We start from the raw sequence: 26,212 nt of genomic DNA, 5'->3' as shown, positions 1-26,212 counted from the left end.
TCCCTTTTCTGCCATATCTCTCTGGAATGGCTCCAGAAGCCTCCTAAACATCAATTCTTAAAACGATTAACTTATATATTGCTCACAGAAATATAAATCACTCTGAGTCATACTTGGCTTCAGCTCCTTCAAAAGTCAGCCAGAGGGTCAATGCAGACTCTAATTAAATTGCCACCCATAGCAAATACCTCTACAAAATTAACTCTAAAGTAGCACGTCGTTTCGCCCTCAAAAATGGTTCTCACTCTGTTCTATAAGAAACTTCATGGAAAACCTGGAAAAAGCATTGTGCAAAGAAGATACAAATCTATTTCAGGAATGTGGCTACCTCTGGGGTTGGGGGGGGGGGGCGCGGGCGTGCAAAGCAGGGACGAGAGCAGGAAGTAGGCTGTTCTCTATACCACTGTATTTCTTTTGAACAAAATCTCAAATGAGAATGGTGAAATGTTAACATATGTTGAATGTGTGTGGTGAGTAGAGGATATCTGTTATGTCATCTCCTGCTCTTTGAATGTTTGAAATATTCCATAATTTACATTTTAAAATGTAAAAAGGACATTTTTATGCACTTTGACAAAGACTATATCCTAATTATTCATGAGAGAAGCTTTAGGGCATTCTATGAACCCAAAGTGATCATGTTCTGTCCTCCTAGATCTGGATCTACCAGAACCTGGTGGACCTGGACTATAAGGTAAAGTGACCATGAACAACGCCTCTGGTGAGCCTTGGAGGCAAAGGGCAGTGCCGAGGCTGGGCAGCACACAGTGGGCCCACAGGGTGGGTGCGGCCCTCCATCCCAGCTTTTGCTTCCCACATCCCACGGGTTGTTAAAGACTTCCACCAGTCTCAGCCTCTAGCCTTCTGGAGAGGCTTGCATTCAATGATGTATCCATTCTGCCACCTAGCCTTCATCCAGGTCATTACAACAAAGCTGCCTCAAACAGCTCTCCCAATCTTGCTGAATTTCCCTTGTCTGGGGAGGGACCGGAGAAGCTAGGTACTTTATTTCTTGAAGGTCACCACACCTTGGTTCTGGGCCAGGATGAGGCGGCAGCATTAGTATGCCTGCTGTGCGTTGGACTGGGAAAGAAACTGATTCCATCACATAAGATCTTTAACAGAACAATTACTCACTGTGGAAAAGGGTGGTCAAATCTGCCTGAGAGAGTGGTGAGAGCAATGAAGACAAGAGAGAATGAAGACAAGGCCCTTAGCAGACAGTTTTCCTTTCCAAACAGAGAAGCCCAAGATATGTTATGTACTATTAGAAGTCCAGCGTTCCCAATCCAAGCTATCAGGCATCACCCTTGCCTCAAAAATGACCAGAGGAAAGGACTCACACTTTATAGAACAAAAGTGCTACACACCCTTTGAAAAGTAGTACATGTAAAAGCACAAATCTTTTACTTGGTTGCATGTGTTGGAGTTTGGTTTTGATACCCAGTTAATTTTTTAAAGGAATGGGGAGGGGTGATCTTTGAGGAACAGCCACAAGTGGATGATATTTAACTTCTTCCTTCTCCAAGAAAGATGGGTTGAAAGGCATCAAAACTCAAATATGCCAGAGTCCGGAAGCAGAGAGTTGAGAAGCAACTGGCCGTGCATGGGGGCAGTGAACCATGCCCCTGACATGTGCATCTGGCAGGAATAAATGAGCCCCTCCCAATGAAGTTCATCGGTGCAAAGTATTTTTTCCACAATCAATCTTCTGAAGGTGATTGTGAGCAGATCTAGGTCTTCAGAATGGAGGGCAATGGGAATGAAATCAAGAAAGGCTCGTGGCCATTCCCCAAACCCAACTTCCCATAACAGAACCTCCCATTCCACTGTCATCCATTAATTATGGACTTGTAAAAGCAAACCCATCTGACCAGTATCCCACCTTTGGACAAAATTACTTTAGACAATCCCAGGCTACTGCTATTTCTTGAGGGTCCCCTGGACAGCAGTTCATGTCCCATCAGCTCTCACCCCTCATGATTAAGCCCACATCAAAGTCTGGACACGGCGTGGGCACTTAACATTTACATTTCTGCAGGGTCCCCTCTCTCCATGGCCCCCTCTGCGGTCCTACCCCAAGGACCTGCCACAACCCTTCTGTCTCCCTATCCTTGTCGTCTTCTCTATGAATCATCCCCTCTTCCTTTTACCTGTCCTCACACATTTTATTTTCCAGCCACTGGAAGTTGGCTAGACAAAAAGACATGTCACTGGAGGCCGTCTCTCTCAGAACAGAGGGTGGTTGGAACCAGGCAACTCATGTTTCTCTGGAAGGAGCACCACAATTTCCCCATTCATCTTAAATGCTACCAGTGTGCCTGGGGTCGGCTTCGCTGCCGAGTGGGTGCAGAAATAGGAGCAGGGGGTGGAACACACAGCACACTGTTCGGCCGCTGTTCTAGTCTGAACTTGACACAAAAAAGAAAATAACACATGACCACCCTCACTCCTCAAATATTTCAACCAAATTTTTCCCTCCTAACTTACCAAGCGCCCAGACAGAGGGGAGAAGAAATGATGAAGAGCCTCACTGGTTTTCTTTTCCTTTTTTTTTTCTCCTTTTTTTTTTTTTTTTTAATCATTACACATATAGACCCTCCTCCTTCTCTCAGCCAACATCTAAACCCCCTCTGGCAAGACAAGCAAAAGCAGGACTTTAAACTTTAGCCTCATTTTTTAAGCTGTGCCTTTAGGCAAGTAGATAGTGAGAAGAGAGATCAGAATCTGGGAGTGTTAACAGCCTAGAGAGAGAGTTGCTCCTGACCCAAACCAGCAAGAAAAATATTTTCTTAAAAGCAGTCCTGCAGAAAGAATTCTTATCATAGATCAGAGTGCAGTCTAGTGGCAAACTTCATGAAATGCAGCCCCTTCCAAAGGAACAAGGGAAATGTAAGAAGCAACACTCCCACCCCAGTTTCTCCCAAATGGGGCTGCAAAGACGGGTCATTTCCTTTGACCTGGCAGTGAGGGCCATAATCTGTCCATGTCAATTTCAGAAAAAAATAAATAAAGTTGCCACGTTCCTTCTTTGAAGACTTTAGCTTTCTTTCATTTTGCGAAGGAGAGGATTCCACGGTGTCTGAATAGACTATCTGGTGTTTCAAATGGGATAATAATGTTCCTGGTCAGAATCTCTTCAGAGTAAGTCCTGTGGCCTGTCAGCTCATATTCTTGGGACGTTCATGTGTGTGCTAATTAACCTGAGAACAGGGTGTCTTTCTGGACTGTCCCCCATCCCCTCCAAAGATGAGGCCCTGCGCAATAGAAGTGCCCCTTTAAAAAGAGGTGGAGGGAAAGCATTATTCCAATCTGCCTTCCATCTAAAAATCCCACCCAGGACACTTTAGATGGCCAGGCAAGATTTTCAGACTGAGCGTTTCCCAAGTGCCCATCTCTGTAACTCTGCTGTGGTCTGACTGCCCCTGCAGGTGCACACAACACACACACACACACACACACACACACACACACACACACACACACCCCTTCCCTGGGCCAACAATGTAGCAGAAGGAAAGTGGCCGCATCTTGCTTGACCATATGGCCGAAGACAGTCACTCCACCAACAACAGAAACTCTTGATTAAATTCCCCTTCCCCAGGCTTTTAGGGGAGAAATCCAGTTTTTCTTCTTTTTCTTTCTTTTTAATTCAGGTCACCACCCATCACTGGCCATCCTATATTAATAACCCCAACACACACACACACACACACACACACACACACCTTACATGGTAACTTAGACACCAGCAAACTTAGACACTAGCAGACAGCCATTTACCAAAGCTTGGGAAGAATTTCTTGGGCACCGTATATATCCAGTTAGCTAATAAAAAATAAAAAAAATACTTCTCCGGCCTGGGTCTGGGCTAGTTAAGGGGCGGGAGGGGAGGGGAGACTGAGTTACTCCTCATTGTGTCCACCTTGCACAGAAGAACTCTCATCCCCACGATCCCCCCCCCCACACACACACACACACACACACACCTCCTCCTCCCTCACACAGCCCCTGCCTGGTCCCCGGTGCCCCTTTCTTACATTCCGGGGGGAGGAGGGTGCTGTTCGTGCAGCGAAGGGGAGCCCCTGTGTGTCTCGAAGGCCTCTCCCCACCCCCACTCCGTGTGAGTTCGCACTGCAAAGCTCTTTGGCATCCTTGCCTGGGTTGGGTGTTGGGGAGCTCAAATTGCAGCTACAAACTGGCTGGCAGCCAGGGCCGTGTGTTTAAAAGCGCCTGCTCCACCGGAGTCGGTAGTCTCTTTGGAAACTTCTGCGGGGGTAAAAGAGCTAGGAAAAGCTGCAAAGCGGTTTGGGGTTTTTCCTCTTTTTTGCTCCTTCTAATTTCCCTCTCCTCCGTTTGCACCCTTCTCCGGGATTCGCGCCTAACCTGCGAATTTCGAAGAGGTGGTTGCAGAGTGGGAGAAAAGAGGGGTTAGGGTCGGGTTTTTTCTTTCTTTCTTTCTTTCTTTCTTTCTTGATTTCAGTATTTTCCCCTGCCCTTGCAGCTGCAGCCGCCACCTTCTACCTGTTCCGGGGCAGCCGCGCGCCGCTAGCAGCTGCGGTGTACTTTAGATTTTAAACAGCATTTTTTAAGATAAACCTCTTTTTCTCCATCCCACCCCTCTCCTCCACAGCCTCCGAGCTCTTTATTCCGGTGGTTGCTTTGGGGCGAACAATTTTTGGCTTTTTCCCCTGCAGTTCTGACCAGGTCGGGCTTGGGGGCTGTTCGTCCGGTGCGTGCACCTGGCGCTGCTCTTTTGCCCTCAACCTGTTGCAAGTCTTGAATCCCTGTGATCGGGACTTGCTTGCAGGCACCCCGGCCCTCTCACTCTCCCCACATTTTGCAATTGTCTGGGGGAGGGCGCCTGCTCTACCTGCCAGAATTATTTTTTCAATTTCCCCGGCGCCCTCCTAGCCCCTTTCTCCCCGCACTCTCGCTCCCCTGCCCCGCCGCAAGGTAAAGGGAGACTTGAAGATGGTGCTCACCGCAGTCCTACTGCTGTTGGCCGCTTTTGCGGGGCCGGCCCAGGGCCTGGGCTCCTTCGTGCACTGCGAGCCCTGCGATGAGAAAGCCCTCTCCATGTGCCCCCCCAGCCCCCTGGGCTGCGAGCTGGTCAAGGAGCCGGGCTGCGGCTGCTGCATGACTTGCGCCCTTGCCGAGGGGCAGTCGTGCGGCGTCTACACTGAGCGCTGCGCCCAGGGGCTGCGCTGCCTCCCCCGGCAGGACGAGGAGAAACCCCTGCACGCCCTGCTGCACGGCCGCGGGGTTTGCCTGAACGAAAAGACCTACCGCGAGCAAGTCAAGATCGGTGAGCGCGCTCAGTGTGCCAGCCAGTTACACGGCGCACGAGCGGGGACAGGGGACGGGCCGGCCACGCGCGCTTTGCCCAGAAAGTGGCTTAGAGCCGGGGCGCAGCCCGGGACGAGCGCGGGGGGTGGGGAGGGGGGGGTCTTTGCACCTAGGAATTGGAGTCCTGACTGACCCAGCTATCCCAGGCTGCTGTCCATCCCAGCCTCAGGCGGTCTTCGCTCTTGCTCCACACCCTGCCCCCACCCTACTCCACTCCACCCCACCCCCTCGCCTGAATACTGACTCTGAGGTCCAAATACTGTCTCAAGGTCCAAATCCCCAGGTACTCAGTCTCCAGTCTGAACGGGTACATTATCAACTCCCTCCTCCACCACCTGCTAGCCACCCAACACGTTCTGGTTTGTTGGTGTGTCTTTTCTGAACTTGAAAAAAAAAAAGCTCTTCGTTAAAATATTGCCTTAACTGAGGACCTGGAAAGAGAGGCGTTCTGTGCTCATTCTACCTTTGTCCTTCTCTCAGCCCCTGCCCCCCTACCAGTCCTTTCTGACGTGTCTTTCCTTCTACCCCGACACACACGCACACGCACGAGTGCGCGCGCGCACACACACACACACACGCACACGCACACAACACTCGCACGCACCGTTTGTAGTTAATGCCTTTGGGGTGAGGATTGTGATGCCTCTCCCAGGTGCACACCCATTACTTTTGACTCGACATGATTGATTGCGGTTGCTGGTAAATAGATTAAAATGCAAAATACCTTTTTTTCCTCCCAGGAAAGGTAAGATTACTTTAGGCACGGCGGAGGCGGGGAGGTCAGTGGGTTAGCGTCAGGGGGGCGGGGGGCGGGTGGTCTGGGGGGCGGGAGGAGTAAGAAGCAACGGGGTGGTGTTGCTGTGCTGGATGTTCGTCCCGGAATCTAATTACTTTTCCCCGCCCCAATTCAGATTTACCTAGGACGAAAGGTGGAGTCGGGAGGCAAGAGGGGATGTGAAATTTAGAACTCACAACTCCCCTGTCAGTACTAATCCCCTCCGCCCCATCTCTCAAACTTGATCACAAGTGGGTGTGGTGTAAATATAGGAGGGGCCCTGGAATCACTGAATGCCAAATGAGGGGGGCGGAGACTGGAACGGCCACGCCCCGTTGGCTCCCCTCCGCCTCCAAGTAGCCCCGCCCCCGGACTGCCCTGCCCCCAAGTGCTTAGCTCCCGGAGTTTAGGATTTAAAAGGTTGACTACTTGTTTAATGAGAACAGTTCTGCTCCCTTTAGATCCGAGTTTCTTTATGGAAAGAGCTACCTGATCTTAAGTTTTTTTTAATATTTTAATGAACTGTACACAAAAATCTGCATTCTGAGACGTCACACTGGTTATTGATTCTCTCCCAAAGGGGTTAAGATTTGGCTAAATAACGCTTATTCTACGTCGTTACTTCCTGGGACAGTGCCCTTCTCCCCTCCCATCCCCTTCCACTACGAGCACCCCAACATGAGTTTTCTTAAACTGCAAATACAGACACTAGCATATCGGAAAGAAGCGCGCCGGCGCTTGGGGAGAGGCAGGAGCGTTTTCCTAGGTTCAGACCACATCTTCCAAAACCCTGCAGGCTTTGCGTTACAGGCAGCCGCCCCTCCAGCGTGGCAAGAGGTAGTCTCACTCCGTACAGCTGCCCGCGAAAAAGAGACGGAAGGCAACGTGCAGACCCCGGAGGCCCCACAGGCCAACTTGTGGAGTTATTTTTATTAAGAACCACTTTTAAAAGGCGGTCCCACCTGCCTTCATCGTGGGGGATATAGATTTGAAAAATGCTTGGGGTGGAGGAGAGACGGGTAAGAGATATGAATCTGTTTCCTGGCTTGGAAGGGAGCGCTCTGGTTAACAACCTGGTTAACATCGAAAGTATGCCAGGTATCACTCAGCCACATGCTGGCCCCACTTTTATTTGTCCAACAGTGTGGTTGTAGTGGTGTGGGAGGTGTAGACGCGCAATTGCTGAGAGAGCAAATAGGAGCATCCAACTTTCCATTTCAACCCACTACACACACGCGCGCGCACAGGGGTGGGGAGGAGGAGGCCAGCTTTAGTCCCAAGCAAGATGCCCTTTAGATTTCTCTGCATCCCCTTCCTCAACTCCTACCTTCAAGGTACCTCTGGGCCAATGCTAGCTGCCGCTCCGCCCTCTCCCCACCCCCACCCCCCGCCCCCCGCCCCAGCGTGTCTCACGACTCCACCTCGCCCTAGTCAGGTGCCTAATGGACTGTAGTTGCTGAGGGGTGGGGGACGGGGCGGGGGGGGGGGGGGGGGGCGGAGCTGCACTCTACCCGGACGGATGGAATGGGAGTGGGCGCTCCTGGCTGTAGCTTTTCGGCTCGTAAACAGTTGGGTGGATCCCCCAAAAGTTGGAGATGACACAGAGGCACTTCTTAAGGAGTGGAAAATGAACAGAGAGATGGAGGAAAGTGTCCATACCTTTGAGCAGAATTCCTGTTCCCCAACACACACTACCACACCACCACCCCTACACCAGCAGTGCGAACGTGGGTGCGCCCCTCCCTTCCGCGTTTTCCATATAAATATAAATAAAGGTATCAATCACACATACATGCACACACACCAAAAACGTATGCATATAGAGAGATAGATCTATGTCTTTTTTCAATCCCTCCAAAAGAACGCATCTTTGCATTAGTAATGGGGAGCTGAGGAGAGCGAGCTGGCAGGCGGCCAGAGCTTCTGGGAGGAGGAGCGGAGGGCGGGAGGCGGGCGGGCTGAGAAGTAGTGTTTGCTCCGCGCGTTGCTATGCAACGCGAGAGGGAGTGGGCCCCGCGAGCCCGGGGCTGGGAGCGCGCGGGGCCCTGCATTTTATTTCGCCTAATGGAGGGGCAAAGATACATAGAAACACAGGGCAGAGTGTCTGAGGCGGGAGACGAGTTATTTATTGGGTGGGCCAAGCTCAGTAATATCGGTGAGCTGGATGGATGGAGTCGAGGAAGGGCCGGGCTTGGCTTGGGCATTGTTTGCAGGACTTGTGGCTTTGTGGGCGGGAGGGCTGCACGCATCTTTGCCCTGGTCTGGGAGAGCTCTGCTGTGCCAGGGAGACATTAAATTGGGGGTGCGGGAAGAAGTTGATTCTGGGTTTCAGTACCGTCATTGAGAAATGAGAGCGAAAGAAAGAAAACATGCTCCTGAAGAAGAAGAAAAAAACACCTCAATAAAAATGAATTAAGCCTTTGCTTCTTTTAGGGGTTTGGCCTCCATCACCCTAGCTTCCACTCCAAACCTGGTCCAAACGCCACGCGGAAGGCCAGTTCCAGAGTTAGGTTTCGTGGCCAAATTTGTGTCTGGGCTGAACAAGATCATGGAAAACTGATGCAGGCAGATTCCTTTCCCACCCACACCCCCTCCCTTTGAAACAAGTCTGCGAGAGGCTGACTGCGCCCCGCGCCGAGGAAAGCGGGGTGGGGAACACAAGAGATGCTGCTTTTCACTTCACTTTTCTTACTTCCCCCTACCCCACCCCCACCCCTCTCTGCGGGCTGGAGGAGCCAGCACACTTGGCCACATTTTCTTTCCATTTCAATTTTCCCTTCCACATCCCTCCCTCCAACTCCCCTCTCCTTTTCTCCATCCCCCAACGGCCAAGGGATCCCCTAAGGCAGTGGTTCTCAACCTTGGCTGCACATTAGAATCACCTGGGAACCTTTTTAAAATCCTGATTTCTGGGCCTCATCCTCCGGAAATTCTGTTACTAATGTTGTGGCCCCACTCCATAACAAAGAAACAGAATTTCCGGAGGATGAGGCCCAGAAATCAGGATTTTAAAAAGGTTCCCAGGTGATTCTAATGTGCAGCCAAGGTTGAGAACCACTGCCCTAAGGGCTTGAGTTTTAAGTCAGAGCAGCTGTGAGTCAGAACCAGGGCTTGGGCTGCATTTGAGCCGGCAGGTGGGCTTGCAGCTGTAGGGGGGGGAAGGGGCTGATCCCAGGAGCCAGAGGTCACCGTGAGGGTTACAGCGAAGGGCATGGGAGCAAGAATCCCAAGAGAAGCCCTGGTCCCTTTAATAGGGGAGGGAGGAGCTATGGAGAAGAAAAGGTGATTCTTGTCTAAAGATTTTACTTTGTACCTGAGCAATGCCTTTGAAACGTTGAGTTACTTAATGTGTGAAAAATAAAACTTTAAAGAAGGATCACCATACGCCAGGCCCGCTGCATCCAGAAGCTGGAAGAACACCATAAAGCGCCCAGGCACCAAGGAGGGACCAGCCAGGAGAAGGAATGGCTGTGGTAAGAGACAAGGAGGCAACTTGAAGGGGGTTTGTGGAGTTTGTTTTGCAGTTTTACTACAGTTGCTCCAAAAGTTGCAAACCCCCAGAGATCAGCCTTAAATTGCCAGCTGTATATGTTTTCCAAGACAACGATTAATCTGATACTTGCGAAAATAAATAAGTAAATAAACAAGGAAGCCAGTTCTAAGCATCTACTCCACTTTCCCCTATATCCAGAGAATCCCCCACATTTTTTTTTCAAGTTCCATTTTTTCCATGATTTCTGTTACAATGTCTCTTTTTTTAAAATATAAATCCAAAGGGGTGAGTGGAGATCTCTATACAGGACAAAGTGCCCTTTCCTGCCTAACCACTTGGCTTAGCAAGGTCCTAGCGTCTCTCCAGGAACTGCCTGGGTATTAGCCAAAGAATGCTAACGCTCAAGGAACCCACACAATCCTTGAAGTCAAGGCCCTCATTTCACAGACGGGGACGCTGAGGCCCAGTGTGCGGAGTCACTTGCCCACAATTGGGTGCAGGGTTAGTGGTAGAATGAGGACTAGAATTCAGCTCTTCCCTAGTGATTTGAGGGTCCCAATTTGCTATTCCTGGCTTTCTTCACTGCGCACCAGGGCTCTGGCCTGGGCCCAGCCTAACCTGCAATGAGGCCTTTGGCAAATATCACCTGATGACATCATCCCATAGTGAGGGTTGTGAAGATGAAATAAGAGCTCAGAACTTGAGGGTGCCCCATCTGACCTCTGCTGGCGCTCAGAGGTGTTTAATGTGGGCTCCTGGTATTCCGAACCTGGATCGTCCCACCACACCTGTAATGTCTCTCTGACCCCAGCGAAGATGGCCCTCATTCCAGACCCTTTAGAACAGCACTTTCAATTGAAATATAATACAAGCCACATCTGTCAGATTTTCTAATAGATACAGGTGGCCACCAGCAAGCCCCTCCCGCACCTGGGAGGGAACTGCTCTCTCCACACTCTCCTCCTCCCCGCAAAGAGTCAGAGAAGAAAAGAGTCTGAGCTTTGATTAATGGACAGGAAATGATTCCTTTGTTTGACTCATACCAAAGCCTGTCTCCTCAGGGGGACCAGGGAGAGTTCAAACTACCTGCTCCCTGCCGCCCCCTTCTGGTCAAGTAGGTCATGCAGGGAATGTGGCTGCCTAATTGTAATGTTCTGAGTGGGCTGTGCTGAGTCATGAGTGGGAGTGTTGCCAGGTCAGAGAAATGAGCCGGAGCTTCCTCCCCCTCCTCATCTCCCATTCTTCCATTGAGAGGCTGCTCCCTACCTAGCCCTTCCACTCCTTCAGGTGTGGGGTGTGCAGGGAAAAGATAAACGTTTCTACTGAGCATGCTCCACCTTCCGGCTCCTAGAGAAACCTGCCTGGAGACACTCATCTTGGGAGTTGTGCATTAGTAATTGGTTAGAGGTGCATTTCTTATGTGTCAATTTATTACCAATTGTCTCCCAGGGATCAAGAAATGTGTACCACAGTCCTGAATCCTGGCTTGGCCCCAGGGGGGTTGGGGGGGGGGGGGTGAAGAGGATCCTTTCTTTACCTCTGGTCCCTGGATGTGAGTGCAACCCCACCTTTCGATCTGGGGAAGTGTCACCAACTTGACAGCTGCCACCTCTACCCTGTGGAGAGTGGCTGGCCACCTTTCCTCTCTCCATCTGCAGGGAAAATCCAGTGCCTTAGTGCAGCGTGAATGAATGGGATTAGACAGAGGCACAAACTCCCAGGGTGAGTTCTCTGTGTGGGGGCTGGTTCCCAGAAGCACTTGTGCAAAGTCCCTCTCACCTGGGGTTGGCCATCGATTCCCCAGAGACAAGGATAGAGCCATCACTTTCTGGATGCAGAACTGTCTGCATCCAGGGAGCCTTAGAGCTCGTGGTGTACAAGGAGATACCAGTCAGCCAGGTGCCAAGCAACCACGTTTTTAGTTGATGATTGGAACTGGGGAGGTGAGAGGCCACAGAGACCTGTGCTGAGAGGTAATTAGCACATACCAACTCACTTATTCCCCATAACAGCCCTGTGGAGAAGGGGCTGTTGACATACTTCCCATAACTCAGATGAGAAAACGAGGCAAAGAGAGGAGAGAGAGAGACTAAGAGTGGTCAAAGTCAACCTGCACTGAGGCTTATGAACTATCAGCATCAGCCTTGCCTTCCTCCCCAGGAGGGTAGCTGGGTGTTAAGGATGGGTAGCCCGGCTATGTTTATCCTCTTTGCTACATGATGTCCTTATTTCTCCACGCAGGATAGAGATGTGACACACCCGCGCTGGTCAACTTTGCTGTTGGTTCAGGTGCCTGCCCACGTTAGGTCTCTGGCCTGAAATGGGGTGGGGGCTGGAAAGGAGCTCAGCAGGGCAAGCCTTTTGCCCCCACTGCCCAGTCACGACTCAGAACCTGCTCCCACGCTGCCATTCACCCCAAGTCAGCAGGACTCCCCTCTGCGTCCGCTTGCAGCTCCTCCCATCTGGCCTGAGGATGGCGGCTGTTTGGGTTTGCTTTCCTCTTGGAAAGTCAGAGCTTTTTCCTTCTCAGCTCATAATTCTTGTTAAAAGGAGCCCAGAACATACACGTCTGTGACTGACCACAGAGGAAAAGAAAACAGTGTCTTTCCAGAGGGACTGGACAAGGCAGACATTGGTTAGAGGTGGAATGGACAGGAGGGGTGGGGGGGGGATGCTGCAGCTCCCCTGGAAGGTTCCCAGCCGCTCGCTCCCTTGTACCCCGCCCCTTTCTCTCTATGCAGAGGCACCCACATGCAGTGTAATTGAGTCATTTGGCATCTGCAGCTGGGAAACAGACTTCCGGAGACTGAGGCATGCCTTATGGTTTTTTAAACAGTGAGCAGCAGGCCCATCATTTTCCTATAGCCTCAGGTCGTAGCAAAGAGCAGGAGGCTGCTGTTGGCTAGGGAACAGGGCAGGGTGCGGAGGGGAGGGGATGTGGAGCATCTAGCCATACCCAGCCATAGATCTGTGCCCTCTGGCCAGCTGTCCAGTAGAATTTTCTGCAGTGATAGGTGTGGCTATTGAGTACTTGAAATGTGGCTAGAGCAACTACAGAGCTGACTTTATACTTTGATTTCCTCTTTATTCATTTAAATAGCCACATGTGGCTAGTGGCTGCTGTATTGGACAGTGAAGCCTGAGACCAGAGAGAAGCCCAGCCAATCCAGGGGACCCCTCCACCTGTCCCTGTCCTGTGAGGCTCATTGCTCTGCCCCCTCACTCCCTCTGTGGCAGTTATTGTGCTTAAAGACAGTGGGCCCAGTGAGATGGCCTCTCAGGGCATCCACTGAGCTCTAAGGTATCCCCACTTACAAACAGAAAGGCCTCCAGGCCCATTTCACTTTGTCTCTTGCATAGATCAATGCATCTCTCCATTTAAAGATTATTTATGGAGTACCATTCACCAGAGAGACAAAGATAAATGATGAGCCTCTGCCCTGAAATTATTGTTTAAACTCCACAGAGGGAACCAGGATGAGAGCCAGTGGAAACCCGGCTCCCTTTTCATCCCTCGTAGAGAGATTCTGGGCGAACCCATCTTGTCTTCTGGCTGGAAAAAGACTTTCCTCTCTCCAGGTCCAGGTGGCCTGGCAAGGCCCTACATTCCTCCTGAGCTGTGAATTCCAAGTACGCCTCAGTTTCTTCCGTTTCCGAAACAAAGTCACAAGGTCTGGGCCACCCAGTTTTCTCTGAAGTTAGATTATGAGGTTAAGATAGAATGGGAACTACCATCAGGGAGGGCCTGAGAGCCCCAGGGTGGGAGGTCAGATTGCAGGGAGCAGCAGGTCCCCGGCTGGACCCATCCATCTCTGTAACCAGGGAGCAGGGTGGTATGAAAACGTTTCTTAGGAACGTAGGCCTGTCAATGTTGCTAAAGCATCCTGTCCCTACCAGATAACAGCGGCAGCCAGAGGGCACATTGGAGACGGTGGTGGAGCCTGGATGGGGAGTATGCTTTGGGCACCTGTGCTGTGAGTAGATCTGCCCACCCTAGGGTGCCGCTGGGTGCATAGCGGCCAGACCTGCACCCAGATGCCTCTGTGTTTGCTGGGACATGAGAATGGTGTTCCTCAAACAGGTGTTCATGTGAGCACAGGGAGGGCCCATGTACCCGTCTGTGCCTCCGTGAATGTTACTGCACCTGTGTGGGTGGGTAGCAATGGCCAGCATTACATGGCAGGGCCTGGGCTATTAGAGAGCTGGTTGGTTGGCAGGACTGGGGGTAGAGCAGAATCACAACCCACCCAAAGGTAAATATCAGGACAATATGATAGCTCTCACTCGCTCTGTCTTTGGCAAAATCATGGAACTAAAAGAGAAGGAAACAATACTGAGCATTCCACATCTCCCATCCTCTGCAGAATCCTTTTGAAATGACATCTAGAGATGGGAAGGGAGGTGCCAGATATGTCTCACTGATCACTTTTCAATTGCAGATGAAAGAAACAGCTGAGGGTTATGCACAGATAGAGCCTTGCCCACCTCCCCCTCCAGTTCCCACACCTGCCTTCTCCACCCTCCCGCCGTGAGTCCTCTCCAGTCCTCGCTTGTCCAACTCCCTGACACTTTAAATACGTGCTGAAGACACACACAGAGAAGGAGAGGGTTTGGTGGTTGTCAGAGAAACAGGCACACAAATTCCAGATTTTAAAAATCACTTACAGTCCCTAGCAATAAGCACCCAGGCATGCTATGTGGTCTTCAGTCTCCGTCGCCACCTACTGGCCATGTGGAGGTATTGACATGTTTGTCCAGCAGGTTCCAGAACCCACTGCCCTCTTCTGTTCCTTGCTGTTCAGGCACAGGGCCACCTCACCAGGAAGCCCTCTTATATCTCACCTAAATCCCTTCACAACCTCAGTCTGCTTTCTCTTGATGAAATAGCTCAGGAGCTGCCAGTCTACTTGTGCCTTCCTGCTTTATTTCAGACTTAAAGCCTTCCCAAATCGAAAGCCTATTTATGACTCAAAGCAGCTGAGTGGGGCCTGCTGGCTCTGGCATTCCAGCTCTGGGTCTGCGTTCCAGCCCTTTCATTTCCCTGGTGTTGCCCTGGCTCCGCTCCAATTTTCCACTGTCTCTCTGGAGCCTACCGGTGACCACAAGACCCTGATGAGTATCTTTGATACTCGACTCTCCTGGTGCCTAAGTAATAGGTCCCATGGGGTTAAGTGGCACCCAAAACCAGGAGGCACATCAAAGCTCTCAGCCTGCCTTTCAGAGCAGCAAAAGAGCCAGCATCGTGGGGAGGGTGCTCCCAGGAGGCCCGCCCTGGTGAGGCCAGTGGAAGGAAGGAGAGAGGGTTTGCAAAAGTGTTTTGAGCTCCTTAAAGTGGATACAGTTTGTTTGCCAGTGTCATCACTGCTTAGCCCAAAGCAACTTGAACACGTTCAGAGAAAAGACTAAGAGACTAGATGGCCTATGGGGAGGATCCCAGGCGCTGGTCCAAACCCCTGGAGGTGAGCAGCTTCCTGGGGTCTCTCCCATTAGAGAGGTGACCCCTGAGCTTGGCTTCGCAGGTATCCCACATGCATCCCTGAAGGCCATTTGCTGGTCCTCCAGGCCAGGCCGGAGCAGCCCCTGAAGGAAACACTCATCTCTCTCCCATGGTCAGCACCCAGCCCCCTCTCCCTCCTCCCCTCACTTCATCTAGTTACAATCTTAATTGGAGAAGGGGTGTGGCCATGCACCCCAGAATGCCCCAGCCTTTCAATGGCAGCATCTCTTGCCCTCTCCCCTACCCCAGTGGTCAAATGCGTTTTGAGGATTAGAATGCTTAGTTTTGCCCAGAGAGGTTGAAGGAAGTGTCTCCAGTAAGACTGGCTCAGTGACCCATCCATGCCCTAATAGGCTTTTTTTTCTCCCTCCCCACCCCCCACCCCCACCGCCACCGCCACCGCCACCACCTTTCCCTAAGACTTGAGCCTCAGGCATGGGCCTTAATTACTAGATAAGAGAGCCCTAGCCTTTCTATTTGTACAGAGTCCTCCAAATCACCAGTGCTCCTCTCTGCATCCCACCCCCTTTCTAGCTCTCCCACAGCCAAGAAAAGTAGGTCTACCCCAGAGCATCACTCTATCAGCTAATTCCTGGAAGGCTGCATTCCACCGACCCGGCGCATCATGTGTTGATGAATCATCACAGCAGGTTTGGCTACAGTAGACTCCCAGCACTTAGTCAAGACGAGGTGGGAAGTCGGACTGAAAGGCCAAAAGTAGGGTCAGGGATCCTGGTGTTGAATTTGGTTCAGGGAGAGCCTGCCCCTGTGTTTGTTGTTTGCTTTCTGCTCGTCCTCTTCCTCTCCTGGGATAAGCAGCCCAAATCTACTAACCGCCCAGAGCCCTGACAACCTGCGGAGGCTTCTTCCGGGCGGGGAACTTCCCTGCCAGGGCCTTTAGGACAGGATACCTGTCCAATTAAATGTGACAAATCCGAGCCAACAGGTGCTTCCTGCCACCTGCCCGTCTCCAAATGCCTTTCTTAACACACACCTGTAACTTCCCCTGGGCTGAGAGTCCTGCCCTGGGGACACAAGCAGTGCCTTCTGGCCCACCTTCTCTCCCCCAACTCCTCCCCTCATCCCACCTGCTCCGATTCCTCTCCTGTTTTCCATCGCAGTGCCTTGCCCTTAAGTTGAGTCCTTTAGGGTCACCTCAAAGCCCTTTGTTCTTTTTCTGAATTTGAAAAGAGGGCAATGGAGATAGGGCCCCCCTGCACCGGGCCTCTTGAGTACATCCTGCCCCCCGCCCCCCACCATCTGCATAGGCTGGTGGGGTTAAGGAACTGAGACGAGAAACAGGGACCCAGAGGAGGGTGCCTGTAAGATAAGAATTAAATGGAAATCTGTGGACCGAGAAAAGGCTGGGGGGGCGGGGGGAGGAATTAACAGGTCAACAAATAAATGAACAAAGTCCTACTTCTTTAAAGGTCATAAGTCAGCTAAGTATAGACTGTCCCCAAGTCACCCCTAGATATAACTGCGCCAGCCTGGCCAGCTGTCGGCTCTCTTGGCCTGGAGCTGTGTTATGTCCCAGCCCATCCAGGGCCCAGAGCACAGAGCCAGCTCTGAGCCAGTGCAGGGAGGGAGGCCTCAGGGTTCTGCGTCCCCCGGACCCGCCGGCACTGTTCCCCTCCAAGCCCCACATCTCTGGCTTCCCAGGTCCCCTTCTCCTGCTAGTCCAGACCCCCAGGAGTCCCCTGCCCCACCCCCCACGCCCCCGCCGTTCCCCAAATCCAAGCAGCTCAAGTCCAGCAGCTCCGAAAGCATAAAGACCCCACAGGCGGTTACACATGGCCTTTCCTGTCCACGCCCTGGTTGGTCCCTATTTCCTCCGACAGCCAGATCTCCAGGTTGTGCTCTTACATCAAAGCCACACCTCCAGCCACCATACCATCTACTTAGCCCCATAAGCAAGCCCGTGACCAGGCCTGAGCCCTCCCAAAGGCCACTTCCCTCCTCTTCCTCTTTCCTGCCCCCAGAATGTCCTCTCCCTCCTGTCAAACTTCCCTCGCTAATCAGCTTGACTTTTTCAACACACCCCCAACACCATGAAGTCTTCCTAGATTCGCGCTATGGGACTCCAGCCCTGCTAGCAACTGCCCTCCACGTACGTGAGTGCTGACTCTTACGCCCTGGTTCTCATTTAGGCTCCAGGAGGGCAGAGCCCCCCTCTCTTCACACGAGCTTCAGAGTCTTGGGCTCTGCACGTCTGTGTCTCGGCCCCAGAAGCTGACCCCCCTGCTTCCTTCTCCCTGCAGATCGAGAATCCCAGGAGCACGAGGACCCAACCACCGCTGAGGTGGCCGAGGAGACCTACGCCCCCAAGACCTTCCGGCCCCCCAAACACTCCCGCATCTCCGAGCTGAAGGCCGAGGCCGTGAAGAAGGACCGCAGAAAGAAGCTGACCCAGGCCAAGTTTGTGGGGGGAGCTGAGAACACTGCTCAGACCCGGGCCAACGCTGCCCCTGAGATGAGACAGGAATCCGAGCAGGTGAGTCTCAAGGGTCCCCACGATTGCGTCGGCATCCTCACCCCGCGGCCTCTGCCACCGCCCTGACTTGCGTCTAAATGAGCATTCGTGGCAGGAGGAGATGCTAGACCTAGTGCAGAACCTGCCATTTACAATAGAGAGCTTTTAGAGCTTACCTTCACCAGGACCCAGGGTTTGTCTGAGTGAGCAGGCGTAGAGGCAGTACACAGAGGCAGTATGCAGGGAAAGTGCCAGCCAGCCACCGTGAGCACAGCGCAAGTGCCAGGAGTGTGATCGGCTGGAGGCTGTGTCCTCACCTAGGCAGATGCGGCCATTCTCCTAGAGCATCCACAGAGGAACACCCCCAGACATCACCACTCAGAGGCATGGAAGAGCTGAGGGTGGGGAGCAGCGAACAGATGGGACAGTGTGCCTCTGTGCCTGGTCAAATGCAGGCTTTGCACACTTTATACACCTGGTGCATAACAGGTCTTGGGTAGCAGCTAATTGGAACAAAAGGTGGTGGCTTTTCCCACAGAACCTTTGTGAGCCCTCCCCCCGCCCCTCCCCACCCCCACCCAGGCCACGTGTTCTGCACATGTAGGTGGTTTCCACCTGGTCCTGCCATGCCTCTCATCCCTCCTGTCCACACACAGGGCCCCTGCCGCCGACACATGGAGGCTTCCCTGCAGGAGCTCAAAGCCAGCCCTCGGATGGTGCCCCGTGCCGTGTACCTGCCCAACTGTGACCGCAAGGGGTTCTACAAGAGAAAGCAGGTATGCCCCGTCCCATGCCCCCAGGTTCAAAGGACTCCTGAACAGACACTCACCAGGAAACCTCTGCCTCAAAATGCTTAAAATGTATGTGTTTTTCAAACCTCAAATATCCATAACACAATTGTGGTTTTTCCCATTCCTCCCTGTCCTACAATCTACTTAAGTTTTAATGACTCACCCTATTTACACGAATTTTATTAGGAAGGGAGAGAGAAAGAAACAATGATACATTGTTTCACTTACTTATACATCCATTGGTTGATTCTATGTGCCCTGACCGAGGATCAACCCTGGGACGATGCTCTAACCAACGGAGCTTCCCAGCCAGGGCTACATGAATTTTAAAAGAAAATTTGACATCAATGTGTCTCATCATATGTTGTATGTTATTTTCTGCTACACACACATAAATGTATGCATATATATGACTTTAAAGCATATTTGCACCATGTACCACCTGAAATCACTGCGTGTCCCCTTCACAGCCAGGCTGCCCTTTGAGCTGCCCCACTGTTGGCTAACCAGTGTGCTTAGCGTATTAAATTGGGTCTGCATTCCCTTAAGGCAACAGTGCTCACCTTTCCTTGGGCATCAGCATCACCGGGCAGGTTTGATAAAACACTAATGAACGACCCCCCTCCCCAGTGTCTGATCGGTGGGTCTGGATAGACTCTGAGAACTTTGCTTTTCTAACAAGTTCCCTCCCGTGCGACCCTGATGCTCTAAGCATACCCTCATCTAAGTGAGGGGTCAGGGCCAGGCAGCCTTGGGTCCGTTCTTGGCTGTCCCACTCACTAACTGTTTCCTCTTACTCCAGTTATTTTTTAAGTCTCTGCCTCCGGTTCCTCATGTAAATGGAGAATAGTTGTACTTATTATTTTCACACGATTATGAGAAATAACGGATTAATCTCTGTAAAGCACTTAGAACAGTACCTACTATGCAGTAAGTGTTAAATAGCAGTGCTGGTACATGGTAAAAACCTGCAGAAGTGATACCTCCTATTAACAGTATCACTATTATTAATTATCATCACCATCATCAGTATCAGATCATCAGTCCATGTAGCTCTCTGGAGAACACCAAGTTGGAGGATCCTAAAAGGGTCACATAAAACAGAGGTTATAGGTCAGACTGCCTAAACTATCATTTCCCCAGACCCTCCCCGGGGAGGGGTACAGCCCCCTCAACTCTGGGGGTGAAAGTCTATCTTGGGGCGGGAAGACAAAGGGCCAGGAGAGGGTGCAGCCTCCTGCGGGCACAGCCATCCTCACTGCCTGTCCCTGTCCGCACCCCCAGTGCAAGCCTTCCCGTGGCCGCAAACGTGGCATCTGCTGGTGCGTGGACAAGTACGGGATGAAGCTGCCAAGCATGGAGTATGTCGAGGGGGACTTCCAGTGCCACACCTTCGACAGCAGCAACGTTGAGTGATGCGTCCCCTCCTCCTCCTCCTTCTCCCCTCACCCCACCCCACTCCACCCCCAGCCCCAACTCCAGCCAGTGCCTCCCTCCACCCCAGGACGCCACTCATTTCATCTCATTTAAGGGGAAAACATACATATATCTATCTAATCGAGGAAACTGAGGACCTCAGAATCTCTAGCAAGGTCTCAACTTTGAAAACGGCAACAATGGAGATGAAAAAAGTTAAGGAGATTCCCCCCCTTTTAAATGGTTTTCTTTTTGAGGCAAGTTGAATGAATAGGGAAGGGAAGAGAGGAAGAACAAGAGGAAGAGAAGGGAAGAAGGCATATGTGTACAGGAGAGGGAAAGATGAACAGAATTAGGAAAGGAAGGGAGAATGGGGGCAGGAAGGAAAGAGCCCAGGCCTCACGGCTGGTCCCACCTTTCGTGCGCAACCCTGGCCCAGGCTGGGGAGACGTTTGGGCGCTGGAGTTTTGGCCCAAGAAGTAGTATTTGATGACACGCTTGGAGCTTTCCCAGTTTGGTTGGTCACAGAGGGAGCAAGGCAAAGACAAGGTGACAGCGCCTCTCCCGGGTCTAACTCCTCCTGCAACCAGCAATGTGGGCGGCTCGAACCCTCCTTCCTCTGCTGGCCCCACCAGATGGTCTCTCCCCCCAAATTTATAAAAGCTAAAAGGCATTCCACTCCCCTCAAAACAAAACAAATTAACAGCCGAGTGATATGAGATAGATAGATTTTTCCTAAGCAGACACATAAGTATTACATATGTGTGCACATTTCCCTGTGCAAACTTTTGGAAATTAATACACACTCAGCAGTGGGAAGACTTGTTCCTCCCAGTTGACCAGAACTCCGAGCTGAAGCATGTGGTTTCAGCCCCTCAATGAATTTGATTCACAACTGGCACAGTCTCTGTGGGGGAGGATAGGCTGAAAAAACAGTGGGCTTGTATTTATCTACAAGGCTCCATGTAGTCACATATAGGCATATAAATCTACTTTCTTTCTTTCTTTTTTTTTTCCTTCCTTCCTTTCTTTCAAAAATTTGCATTATTAACTTTTCAACGTAGTTTCCATGGGGGCACTAAGGAGCTTCCTCATTTGGGAAAACCAAGACAACTCATCTTCTTCTAACACAACCCGTAACACCAGTCTTGCCTGCCTCCCATGAGCAGCAAACTCAACCTTTGGTGGGACACAGTGTTGGATTTTTTTCATGATTTCCCACGTGCACACGTCTTCACACGTACCACCCAGCCAGGTGGATGAGAGCACTCTGTGTGCACCCACCACGCTCCTCAGACCCTCCACAAGTAACCATCTCCACCCGCACACTGAGCGAGCCCGACAGGCCCAAGTTTGACCTACTGGTCCCCCCGGGCCTTTCCACTCCATCTGGGCAGAGCCTGCATTTTGAAAGCCTCTCTCACTCTTCACGCTGGCAGAGCAGGAGAGAGATGGAAATGAGAGATGGCAAAGAGGGAGGTAGAGGTGAACACGTTTCAATACAGGGAAGCTTGTAAGTGATGGTTCAGGCCAGATAGACGGAGTGAAGGGAAAGGGGCTGATGGCCCCGTTCTAGCTTTGAAACAAAGCAACAGAAAAGGAGACAAAGCCAGAGAAACTTCCCTGGCGCCCCACCCGATAAGCCCTCTGGGATTCAAGAGGAAGATGGGGTACAGGTTACAAATGAGAAATGAGCTAATTCTCAGCCTTAGAGCCAGGGAGGGTGGGTAACCTTAGGGTTCTAGACATAGCAGCTAGACCACAGCAAGGAGCAGTAGAGACTGGCCATGTTTTGAAGGGACAAGACTTTGTGCTCAGATGCCCATCTTCACCCAGCAGTGAGGCACTGAGGCCAGAGAGTTTTCATTCACTCTGGCCAGTTCAGCTTCCCTCCCTGGGGTGAGGGTGGAAGAAAAAGGCCTAGGACAGCCAGGGAATGGATGCTTGGGGTGCTGTCGCTTGGCAGACACATTCTGAACCAAGGACACTCCCATTCTCCACTGACTTCCCCAATAAGTGGGTGGTCTGGGGGCTGTCCCCTGAGGCTGGAGCTAGCCTGCCAGGAAAGGGGGCTTGGACAATGGCAAGGACACCCTTTCTCACTGTGAGCACAGCCCTCTCCACTCTTTCTCGATGGCATGACACCGTGGAGACACTCCAACATCGAACGTAGGGCAATGAAGAGGGACAGCAAAGAAGCCAATCTAGTCCAGCTGGCGGAAAACATGCAGCTGTGCCACGTGGGGGATGTCTCCTGCTCCCCCGGACAGGACAGTTGGCTGGAGGTGGGAGAGATGGTCGATCTTCATAGGACAAAGGGCCTGATGGGAATGGCAGCCGCAAGGACTTACTTGACCTGCTGTGTCAGTGTTCCCCATCTCCCTGTGCCACTGTCCCCAAACCCCCAATTCACATTTCTATGCCGTAGGCCAGTATCCTGAACTTTCCCCACCTCCCTCTTCTTTCTGCGCATCCTTCCTTTGGATCTTGAGCAGTCATCTAACTGGGTTCTGCCAAGTGGATACTGGGGTGCCATTCCCCCTAAGAAAAGACTGAGCCAGGAACTGCATGCCCTACTCCCACCCCTCCCTAGGCCTGGACCTGGTTCCTGAGAGGGGCTCTCCCCTTGCACCGCCCCCCACCACTGTTTACTGGACTTTGAATGGGCTCCTGACATCAGCTCTTTGCTGTCAGCCCAAGGTGGGGACGATGGCCTGGCTCAACTCCACCAGTCTCTTCAGGTCTCCAACATTCATGACAACTACACACCTGTGAGTCCCCAGTGTTTGCAGGGAGTGATCCTGGTCAGCTGGTCAATCCCTAGAGGACCCTGGACCTTCTTGATGGATGGAACTTAGCCTCTCCCAGGGGAGGTCACGGGAGAAAGTCTCTGGGGACGATAGAGCCATCCCCCGGCATGTGGGAGGGGAGGCAGGTGTGGAGCGCTGCCCCCTGCAGGCTTCTCCTTGATCCCAGGCTGCCTACTGGCCTCTGCTCTCCTGGCAGCCTGAAGCTCCAGCTTCTCAATGGCCTCAAGTCTAAGTGTTGACCTTCCTCAACAGGAGGTCTCATCCCAGCTTCCTTTTGACTCCTGCCTCACTCCAGCAGTGTAGACCATACCTGATGTCCCAGTGATGGAGGGAGGCCTAGCCAGGACTGATCCTCCTTCCCCCAGAGCCCTCCCCACCCTGGCAAGGCAGGGCATCTGGGGAGGAAGTTTCTCAGACAGCCAGGCCTGGACAGGCCCGGAGACTTCAACCCTCACCCGGGGAGGAAAGGAGGCCCGGAGGCTGGGGGGTCCCACCTCTTCTCCCCTCGCCCATGTCCCCATAACCACTTTGGTGGTCTCCACTGGACCCCTGCAGGGTCAGCCTCCTCTGGGGTCTGGGAGAGGTAGGCCATGTACACCACGCACTCCCTTCTCCCACCACCTAACTCTCTAGCAGACACCCAGCTGCCATGGCAACCGCCAGGCCCCCTCACAAGGAGGCAATGATCTCCCTGTCCATGGGCTCAGCCCCCAGAGGGCTCCAGCTCAGCATGGGGGATCAGAGAGGAGTGGGCCAAGGAGGGGCAGGACCTTCTGCTCTCAGAGAGGACTTTTGTGGCTTCCAAGAGAAAGGAGGCTACGTTTTAAGAAGTGGTGGGACTTAGGGAACAGGGTTTGACCTGCCAGCAACCTGGGCGTTGTACTGTCTTTATTTTTGAAACCACTAAAGTGCAAGGCGTATTTTGCACTTTTCTCCACTTTGTTTTTCTCTTAGGTTTTTGTGTCTTTTTTGGAACATACTTCCTTGGTTTCCTAGTGGAGTACATGGCTTAGCCATCTCCACAGACCCTGGCCTCCTCTCTTCAGCTCCTCCTGAATGGGGAAGGGGAGGTGGGAGGATGAGTCCACTCCACTCCTCTGGTCCCCAGACACCAGCCTGAGTCCCACCTGCCGCCACCAGCGCCGTCACACAGTAGCCCACACGGATAGACAGTTGTCAGACAAGATCCTTCAGATTCCGAGTTGCCTACCGGTTTGTGTTTTTGGTTTTTGGTTTTGTTTTGTTTTTTTTTTAGACAGCAGTAACCACAGCACATATTACTGTAGTTCTTGATAGTTTTACATACATACATAGATACATACATACATACATACCATAGCTCTATTTTCTCCTATTTTTTGTCTTCAACTTTTTTTTAAGAAAACAAATGCTCATAATCTTTACTGGTGAAAAGGATGAATAAACAAACCAACAAACAAAACCAGTTCGTGGTGAAAAAAAAATGCAGGAAAAATAATTCGCCTGAATGTGGAAGAACTCGCCTCCTGTTTAGCATTTTGTACCTAAGGAAATAAAAATGAGAAAAAAAACAACAACAGAGGATCTCACGTTTTCTTAAAAAGGTGAAGATTGCTGTATACTATTTATTCATCTTATAATTTATGTTACTCCTGATCTTTGTCGTTTGTCGTGACGAAGCATTTATTTAATAAAGTGATGCATTCAGTTAGCCTGCGTCAGCTTCCTCAGGGTCCCAGGACTCTCCTCGGGCCACATCCAGAGGGAAGGACAAACGACCAGGCAGAGGCAGGACCCAGGGGACCCCAGGCCCATCTAGAACTTGGGGGCCCCCTTCTCCATCCCTTCAAATCTGTCTCAATGAATTCAAGCATACCAAATATCAATGCATGTTCAGCTACTGCTATTACTATGATATTCTTATTATTTAATCTCAGCCCCTGCTATTACATAAAGTGGCCTTAATCTATCCTTAAGCAAATGATGAGTCTCTTCTCTTTGGAGAGGATTTTAAGGAAGGCATTTCTAGAATGTTCCTCAGTCACTTACTCCTGGGAACCTCTGGCCAAGGCAAATCCCACCTCCCGCTCCTACCCAGCCCACTGCTGTTTCTGCCCAGTGGAGTGAGAAGCTATGAAATGGCTGGTGACTGATTTCAGCCTCTCAGGGGTTTAAAGAGCATCGTTTCCACCTGTCCTGCTGCCACAGGCACCCTGCTGTGGTTCCCCCTAGACCCCTCTCCTCTCGGCTCTTCTCCCAGCCCCAGGTGCCCTCTTCCTTTGTGGAGCCCATAGCAGCACACTTCTGTGGGTGTCCCTGACCACCCCCTACAGGGGCCTCTCCACTCCACCTGAACCCTGTGCTCTGCCCCTTGCGAATCACATATCAAGTGAACTAACTGGGAGTGCCCCTGCCCGACCAGGCGGTTTGCTGGTCATTGGGCCCACACCTTCCCAAGCGCCACTGTGTCCCTGAGACCTCTCCACCCACACACAGCTTTGCAAACGTGCGGTCTTCAGCCAAGGCCCAGCAGTGAAGGCAAAGGTGAGAGTGTGAAAGCTGGGCTGGGAGGCAGAGAGGGGCTGGTGCCTGGCCCACTTTCCTTTGCATGGGTGTTGACCCATGGGGAGACAGGAAGAGTAGGGTGCAGGAAGGCCATGCTGGACTGGGTCACCCCACAGGACTTGCCCTGGGACTGTCTCCTGGCCTCTTCACCAGCAGCTGCTCACCCTGCTGTCACCCACATTCTGCCTGAAGGAGGCGTGGGCAGGACTCTTCTTCAATTGCTGTGTCCGCCCCCCACCCTCCCCTTACACCCTCATCTAGGAAATCCTAGAGTTCTGGCTCCCAGCTGCCACCCCTTCTCCCACCCCCACCCTGGACAACCCACACAGCACCTTAGTGATCGCACATCCACCTGGGGTCCTATGATCCAGTAAGATTGGGCTGGAGTCTCGTGTCTATAACAGAACATTTCTAGAAACATGGTTCTATTTCACTCCTCAACTCTACCAGGTCTCCCCTCCACCCACTGAAACCACACTCTGAGCCTCGACACCTAAAGTGTTCCACATGGAAAATCTGAAAAGCCCACCCTCCCATTCCAATCACACTCTACTATTACGGTGAGAGGAATGGGGTGGGGGGCAAGCAGGCAGTGTTAGCATTTTACTTAAGGGACAATGGAATCTCTGGTCTGTGGTTTTGTTTGTTTATTTGTTTGTTTGATCCATCGACCATCTGGCTCTGCTTCCTTCTCTGAGGACCCTGAAGCCTGTGGTTCCACTGACAGCTTCCACTAATGGGGGGTTTCGCCTGCCCTGGAGAAACCTCACCAGGCAATCTCCTCACTCCTGCACAGTCCTGCTGAGCCCTGAGGGAGAAAGTCCCACATCCTGTGAGCTTCCAGTCCTGCCTGGGAACTATTAGGGACTCCTACCTGAGTTGTCTCCCTCCCACGTCCCCCTCAGGTGTAAGCACTCTGGCACGCTTCTCCCCACACTGCCTTCTCCCTGTCAGAGAAAACCAACACCACTTATGCGACCATCCTCATCTTCCCATCTCAGATCCTACAGAGTTAGCCACAAAAGCGCCATGACGCGCGTCCTCCCTCCCCAGTCAGTCCCCAT

At 51.9% G+C, this 26,212-nt stretch overlaps 1 protein-coding gene across 1 annotated transcript; it reads left to right on the top strand.

Moving 5' to 3' along the window:
* Window positions 1-4,256: 4,256 nt before the first annotated feature.
* On the top strand, window positions 4,257-24,294 carry IGFBP5 (insulin like growth factor binding protein 5). Its single transcript, XM_059703086.1, has 4 exons — window positions 4,257-5,308; window positions 17,376-17,608; window positions 18,244-18,363; window positions 19,663-24,294. The coding sequence occupies exons 1-4, from the start codon at window positions 4,975-4,977 to the stop codon at window positions 19,792-19,794; spliced, it is 819 nt and encodes a 272-aa protein (XP_059559069.1). The 5' UTR covers window positions 4,257-4,974; the 3' UTR covers window positions 19,795-24,294.
* The last annotated feature ends 1,918 nt before the right edge of the window (window positions 24,295-26,212 follow it).

This window comes from Myotis daubentonii, chromosome 7 (assembly GCF_963259705.1).
Source record: "Myotis daubentonii chromosome 7, mMyoDau2.1, whole genome shotgun sequence".
NCBI classification, from domain to species: Eukaryota; Metazoa; Chordata; class Mammalia; order Chiroptera; family Vespertilionidae; genus Myotis; species Myotis daubentonii.
Note: the sequence above shows the minus strand (reverse complement) of the source record. Positions and strands in the feature narration are given on the sequence as shown.

Excerpts from the sequence above, each read along its gene's own strand:
- IGFBP5 (XM_059703086.1), top strand. The coding sequence starts at position 4,975 with ATGGTGCTCACCGCAGTCCTACTGCTGTTGGCCGCTTTTGCGGGGCCG. Across the intron at positions 5,309-17,375 it reads CCGCGAGCAAGTCAAGATCG|ATCGAGAATCCCAGGAGCAC; the intron begins GTGAGCGCGCTC and ends TTCTCCCTGCAG. Across the intron at positions 17,609-18,243 it reads TGAGACAGGAATCCGAGCAG|GGCCCCTGCCGCCGACACAT; the intron begins GTGAGTCTCAAG and ends GTCCACACACAG.